This window comes from Dendrobates tinctorius, unplaced genomic scaffold (assembly GCF_039654945.1).
Source record: "Dendrobates tinctorius isolate UK_male_01 unplaced genomic scaffold, ASM3965494v1 ptg000030l, whole genome shotgun sequence".
Classification (NCBI taxonomy): Eukaryota; Metazoa; Chordata; class Amphibia; order Anura; family Dendrobatidae; genus Dendrobates; species Dendrobates tinctorius.
This window is the reverse complement of record NW_027361698.1, coordinates 26,804,078-26,811,393: the sequence shown is the minus strand read 5'-3', so window position 1 is coordinate 26,811,393 and position 7,316 is coordinate 26,804,078. Positions and strand designations below refer to the sequence as shown.

Sequence of the window (7,316 nt, the reverse complement as noted above, 5' to 3'; positions counted from 1 at the left end):
TCAATCACTTTCCAAGCGATGTTTCAAATCGCTTGGAAAGTGCTTGAATTTCGCACACGAAAACACACAATACAGAAAAGCGCATAGAATGAATGGACAGGTGGCTGCTCTCTGTGCGCCCAGCCGGTCACCTAACTCCCATAGGCTTCTGTGGAGAACGGAGGACACAATGCAGTGGTATGCGGTGAAGGGGAGCCAGCAGGGTCCTGTCACAGCCACACGGCGCCAGACTATAGTCACCAGGGTAGAGGAGCGCTGTGCACATACAGGGCCGCCTTCCCAGCCTGGCTGCGTGCCCGCCCCTCTGCGGCCTCAGTGACTGGTCCCTTCGCTCCCGTCTCTCTCCTGTGTCCCCACCCTCTCCTGTCCGTCCGCAATGACTGCTCCCTGTGTCCCCGCCCCTCCGGCCTCAGTGACCGCTTCCGGTGCCCGCCCCTCTCCGGCTGCGCCGCCACGTCAGGCCTGTGCAGGTCCGGTGCCGTCACCGCTGGAGGTAGGTGTCTGTATCCCGGGTTCTGCCCGTGCTGTGTACGTGGCCGCCATTCCTCAGTGCCTGTGTGTTGCAGGGAGCTGTCCGGCTGCAGCATGGAGAGCTTGTACCGAATACCATTCACCGTGCTGGAATGTCCGAACCTGAAGCTGAAGAAGCCTTCGTGGCTGCACATGCCCTCCGCTATGACGGTGTACGCCATGGTGGTGGTCTCCTACTTCCTCATCACTGGAGGTGAGTGGTGTGGGGGACCCCAGGGGGGAGGCGCTGACCTGAGACTTATACGGGGGTGTACGCCCCGTGCTCTGCGGGGGACGGCAGCTGCCTAGCACACACACCTCACAGGAGGGTCCTCTTCCCACGTTCAGGTGTGTATGGTGGTCCGGGGTGCAGGTCCGTGCCCATCCGCTGGAGGGCACCACTGATCGCCAAACGCCAGCACATATGACCACACTCTGAGACGCCATTCCCTCTGTCTGAGCCATGCCCATAGCGATGCAGCCCTGACTGATATCCAGGAATCTACCCAGGGCCCCCAGAGCTGTGTGGTGTGGGCATATGTCAGGTGGCATGGCACAGAACAAGGTGTAATGTCACACAGACGGCAGAGGAGAGAAGCATGGCACGTCCATGGCGGGTGTGTCCCGTAGAACGTGACTACATGACAGCGTGTCCTTACCAGTGGGGCTGTCCCTGCACACTGACATGCTCCAATCACCTGCTTACAACCCAGGTGTCAGTCATTTCATTCATTTCCAGGAGCGATCACAAAGGAACAGCATTGTTGTTAGGAGGATAGTTGTGGTCTGAGGTGACATCTCTGCTTATAATGCTTAATCAGCATATGTGCATGCAGAAGTGTACTGCTCTGTGCATAGATCTCTGCCCATCTGAGGTCGCCGGTCTCCCAGATAAGGAGCTTGTGCTTGTTAGGTCTTTACTATACAGCTTACAAGGGAGGCTCCTTTGCTTGCAACACAGGAGAGAAAAAAAAAATCTACAGGTTACGTGCACAAATGTGTCAAACAGGTACCCTAAGGCCTGGTTCACAGCACGTCTTTGAGGGGGTTAATCTGCAGGTAAATAGCCTTTAAATCCTGTGTTCCTGGCTGAAAGTGCGTCCGTTCGTCAGGGCGGTGCAGGGAGCTGCGCTCATTATACGGTGAGTGTGGCTGTAATCACTATCCCAGCACCTTGATTGACAGTCTGCTCTGTAACGTGTGTAGACCAGGGTGTTAGGGTGCTGGCGAGTGATTACAACCAGGGCTGTGGAGGTGGAGTCGGTATAAAATGGTCCGACTCCTAAAATATATAATAAATTGGGTGCAGTAGTTCAATGCAGAATGTGCTGAATATTTTTTCATAGGAATTTGGGAAAGTTATGAAATGTCCTATAAATGGCTGTTCTATTCCTGATCTAAGGCTATATTCACACACAGCGTTTTGGCTGCGGTTTCTGAGGATACGTTTTTCAGCTGCAAAAGCAGATCAGCTTTTTAAAAAAACCGCATCACCTGAAAGGTTTTTGAGCTCATAGATAATGTTTTCAATAGCAAAAGCAGATTAGAAATCTGCTCTATCCATTTATCCATATCTGTCTATCCATATCTTATCTGTACCAAAAAGAATGAAAGCCGGGTAGCACACAGACTAAAGGGGGTTTTACACTAAGCGATATTGCTAGCAATATCGCTAAAACGTCACCGGTTTTGTGACGTTATAGCGATATTGCTAGCGATATCGCTATGTGTGATACTTACCTACGACCGGCTCCCCCGCTGTCCATTGCTGATCGCGCGGCTCCATTTCTCGTCGTCAGCTTCCTGCTGTGTGAGACGAGCGACGCGTGGACGCAGGCGGGAGGACGTCTTCATCGCTGTGTGTGAAAGGTGAGTATCGTGCGCTGCGTCGCTGCAGCATCGCTGTGAGATCTTTCTGTGTGAAAGCTCACTAGCGATCATTTAGCGATGCACCAGCGATCCTGACCGGGTCGGATCGCTGGTGCATCGCTAAATGTAAAAGGGCCTTTAGGCTGGAGTCACACATAGCGACTCACCAGCGATCCTGACAACGATATCAATGTGTCAGGATCGCTGGTGAATCGCTATGTGATCGCTGGTGAGCTGTCAAATAGACAGCTTCACCAGCGATCAGCACAGCGACGCCCGGCGTCGCTGTGCAGTTAGTAACCAGCACGCTGATACAGGAAGCTGGTAACTAATGTACACATCGGGTATCCAAGGGACGTGCGTCCTAGATACCCGATGTGTACGTTAGTTTCCAGCTCCCTGCATCAGCGCGCTGGTAACTAACGTACACATCGGGTATCTAAGGGACGCACGTCCCTTGGATACCTGATGTGTACATTAGTTACCAGCAGATCGCTGGTCTCCCGCCTGTCACACGCAGCGATGCGTGGTGGCCAGCAGGAGACCAACCAAAAAAAAGTCCTGGCCTTTCCTGCAGCGATCAGTGATATCGGCAGGGGGAGCCGATCGCTGTCACACACAGCGATCTCGCTGGTGAGATCGATGTTGTGTCACAAAAATTGTCACTCAGCAGCGATCTCGCTAGCGAGATCGCTATGTGTGACTGGGCCTTAACACTCCTTTTTTTTTTTTTTTTTTTTTTTTTAGCACCAGTCAGGTACACCTCATAGCTACCAAAAAGGACGCCCAGGACAGGCATTGCTCGTCTTCAGTAAGGCCTCTTTCACACTTCAGTTTTTTGCATCAGTTATAATCCGCCAAAAAGGCGGACAAGCGGATCCTTTCTCAACTGATGTGAACGGATGGCACAGGATCCGTTTTCAGACGGATCCTGAAAATGAAGAAATTTAAAGGAATCGCTGGCCGGGAAGAGGAGAGAGAGAGAGAGAATAATTTTTTTTTTTTTTTTTTGTCCGGCACCCAGAAAGAAATTCGGGTTAAATCAGTGTTTGCAGGATCCGCCAGAGAAAAAAACGTTACAAGCTCCGTTTTGAAATTTTTGAGGATGGTGACGGACAGCAACTTTTGGCGGATCCTCACAAAAAACGGATGCAACGGACAGCAATCCGTCACAATCCGCCATTAATGCAAGTCAATGGGAAAAAATCGGATCCTCAAAAAAATTTTGAGGATCCGTTTTTTTTCAAAACCTGGCGGATTGTGACTGATTGTAAAAAACGGAAGTGTGAAAGAGGCCTAACACATCAACATCAATTGATAGTTGGAATAAATAGACTGCATTCACCACATCTTAATCCTTCACTTTCTGCTAATTCCCCTAATCCCTACTCCTAGTAAGGAACTGTTCATCTCTTCTTCAATCCTCCCCATCCACCTCACCTCCGCCTCAAAACTGTTCCTTACCATACAATCCTCTGTCTCCAAACACAGACAGCCCCCTCATTCCCTCTCCTGCTCCCACCTGCTAACACTTTCTCTGCTCCTTCTCACTGCTGGTGATATCTCCCCAAATCCTGGTCCTCCTCACCACATTCCCACAGTCATTTCTACCTCCCATCCACGCTCTATCACAACCTTCCGTAACCTCTCCAACCTTATACCCATTCACCCAGCCCCCGCTTCCCCAGTCCCACTAACAGGAGCTCTGTGGAACGCTCGCTCTGTCTGCAACAAGCTTTCCTATATCCATGATCTTTTTGTTACTGCCAAACTTTCCTTCCTCGCCATCACCGAAACCTGGCTCACCCCTTCTGACACAGCCTCTCCTGCTGCACTTTCATATGGTGGCTTCCACCTTTCTCACACCCCCCGCCCCAGCAGCAAACATGGCGGAGGAGTTGGTTTTCTCCTGTCAGATACCTGCTCCTTCACCCCAATCCCACTGCCACCCTCTGTTACCCTCCCTTCCTTTGAGGTGCACTCTGTGCGCATCTACTCCCCCTCCAACCTCCAACTGGCTGTCATCTACCGCCCCCCAGGGCCAGCCACCACCACCTTTGACCACTTCACCACCTGGTTACTTCATTTCCTTTCCGCGGACATCCCTACTATCATCATGGGCGACTTCAACATCCCCATTGACACTTCCCTCTCAGCTGCCACTAAACTCCTATCTCTCACTTCCTCCTTCGGCCTCACTCAATGGTCTTCTACAGCCACCCACAAAGATGGCCACACACTGGACCTCATCTTCACCCGCCTCTGCTCCCTATCTAACCTCTCTAACTCACCTCTTCCTCTCTCTGACCACAACCTTCTCACATTCTCTGCCCTCTTCACTCCATGTCTACAATCCCCACCCCACAAACTTTCACACCCTCGCAGAAATCTTAAACACCTTGACCTACACTCATTCTCTGAATTCCTTCTCCCTCTCACAGATATAAGTTCCTTACACAATGCGGATGACGCTGCCGCTCTATATAACACCACAATAGCTGTAGCTTTGGAATCCGCTGCCCCACTTACACATACCAAAGCTCGTAAAATCAACAGACAGCCCTGGCACACCAGCCTGACCAAAGAGCTGAGGCGAGCTTCCAGGGCTGCTGAGCGCAGATGGAAAAGATCCCAATCCAACGAGCACTTCATCGCATTCAAACAGTCCCTCACTACTTTCAAGACCACACTCGCCACAGCTAAACAAACCTACTTCTCATCTCTCATATCCTCCCTGTCTCACAACCCTAAACAGTTATTCAACACCTTCAATTCTCTCCTCTGCTCCCCAGCACCTCCTCCCTCCCCACTCATCTCAGCTGAAGACTTTGCCTCATTTTTCAAGCAGAAGATTGATAACATCAGAGAAAGTTTTGGTCAACAACCCCCAGAACCCTTCCTCCCGACTTCCCAGCCCTCCACCTTCAAAACCAACTTCTCCACCATTGCAGAAGATCGACTCTCCACTCTACTCTCAAGATCACATCTCACCACCTGTGCACTCGACCCGATCCCATCCCACTTCATACCAAACCTCACCACAGTCTTCATCCCAACCCTAACCCATCTCTTCAACCTATCACTAACAACTGGTGTTTTCCCCTCAAGCTTTAAACATGCCTCCATCACACCTATCCTCAAAAAGCCCTCTCTTGACCCATCCTCTGTATCTAGCTATCGCCCTATATCACTTCTCCCCTACGGCTCCAAGCTACTGGAACAACACGTCTACCTTGAACTGTTCTCCCATCTCTCTTCTTGCTCCCTCTTCGACCGCTTACAATCTGGCTTCCGGTCACACCACTCCACTGAAACTGCCCTTACTAAGGTCACCAATGACCTCTTAACCGCCAAGAGCAAGCGACACTACTCTGTCCTCCTCCTCCTGGACCTGTCGGCTGCCTTTGACACAGTGGACCATTCCCTATTATTACAGACCCTCTCATCCCTCGGCATCACAGACTTGGCCCTATCCTGGATCTCATCATACCTAACAGACCGGACATTCAGCGTCTCCCACTCACACACCACCTCCTCACCTCGCCCCCTATCTGTCGGAGTCCCACAAGGTTCAGTCCTTGGGCCCCTGCTGTTCTCTATTTACACCTTTGGCCTGGGACAGCTCATAGAATCTCATGGCTTTCAGTATCATCTCTACGCTGATGACACACAGATCTACATCTCTGGACCAGATATCACCTCCCTACGAACCAGAATCCCTCAATGTCTGTCCACTATTTCATCCTTCTTCTCCACTAGATTTCTGAAACTCAACATGGACAAAACAGAATTCATCATCTTTCCCCCATCTCACGTGACCCCCCCTACGAACCTATCAATTACAGTAAATGACTGCCCACTCTCCCCAGTCCCACAAGCTCGCTGCCTCGGAGTAATCCTTGATGCTAATCTCTCCTTCAAACCACACATCCAAGCCCTTTCCACTTCCTGCCGACTTCAACTCAAAAATATTTCACGAATCCGTTCATTCCTCACCCAAGAATCTGCAAAAACCCTAGTCCATGCCCTCATCATCTCTCGCCTTGACTACTGCAACCTCCTGCTCTGTGGCCTCCCCTCAAACACTCTCGCACCCCTCCAATCTATTCTAAACTCTGCTGCCCGACTAATCCACCTGTCCCCCCCGCTATTCCCCAGCTTCTCCCCTCTGTCAATCCCTTCACTGGCTCCCAATTGCCCAGAGACTCCATTACAAAACCCTAACCATGACATACAAAGCCATCCACAACCTGTCTCCTCCATACATCTGTGACCTCGTCTCCCGGTACTTTCCTGCATGCAACCTCCGATCCTCACAAGATCTCCTTCTCTACTCCCCTCTTATCTCCTCTTCCCACAATCGCATACAAGATTTCTCTCGCGCATCACCCCTACTCTGGAACTCTCTACCACAACATATCAGACTCTCACCTACCATCGAAACCTTCAAAAAGAGCCTGAAGACCCACCTCTTCCGACAAGCCTACAACCTGCAGTAACCACCGATCGACCAAACCGCTGCACGACCAGCTCTACCCTCGCCTACTGTATTATCACCCATTCCTTGTAGATTGTGAGCCCTCGCGAGCAGGATCCTCTCTCCTCCTGTACCAGTTATGATTTGTATTGTTTAAGATTATTGTACTTGTTTTTATGTATACCCCTCCTTACCTGTAAAGCGCCATGGAATAAATGGCGCTATAACAATAAATAATAATCTTAAGGTGCAGGCTTTATTTTCAAGTGTAGGTTCTGCAGCAGATGAGGTGTGCAGTATGAGATTCTGCTGAACAGTATGAGGTTTTGATCCTGGCTAAAACCGTTTCTTATAGATATGGCGAACCCTCAGGTAACCCTAAATGAAGGTCAATGGACACAGGTGGCTGAATTGAAGGAATTGCATAATCACCTATTTACCGTGACTAAAAAATTACAAG

The 7,316-nt window shown here is 50.5% G+C and overlaps 1 protein-coding gene across 1 annotated transcript in view; it reads left to right on the top strand.

Moving 5' to 3' along the window:
* The first annotated feature begins 339 nt into the window (after positions 1 to 339).
* The window catches only part of OSTC (oligosaccharyltransferase complex non-catalytic subunit), a 32,694-nt gene continuing 25,717 nt past the window's right edge, over positions 340 to 7,316 (top strand). The window contains exons 1-2 of the mRNA XM_073571979.1: positions 340 to 493; positions 567 to 724. Of these exons, the coding sequence (XP_073428080.1) occupies positions 586 to 724 (139 nt within the window). The 5' untranslated portion in view covers positions 340 to 493; positions 567 to 585. The remainder of the gene's footprint in view (positions 494 to 566; positions 725 to 7,316) is intronic.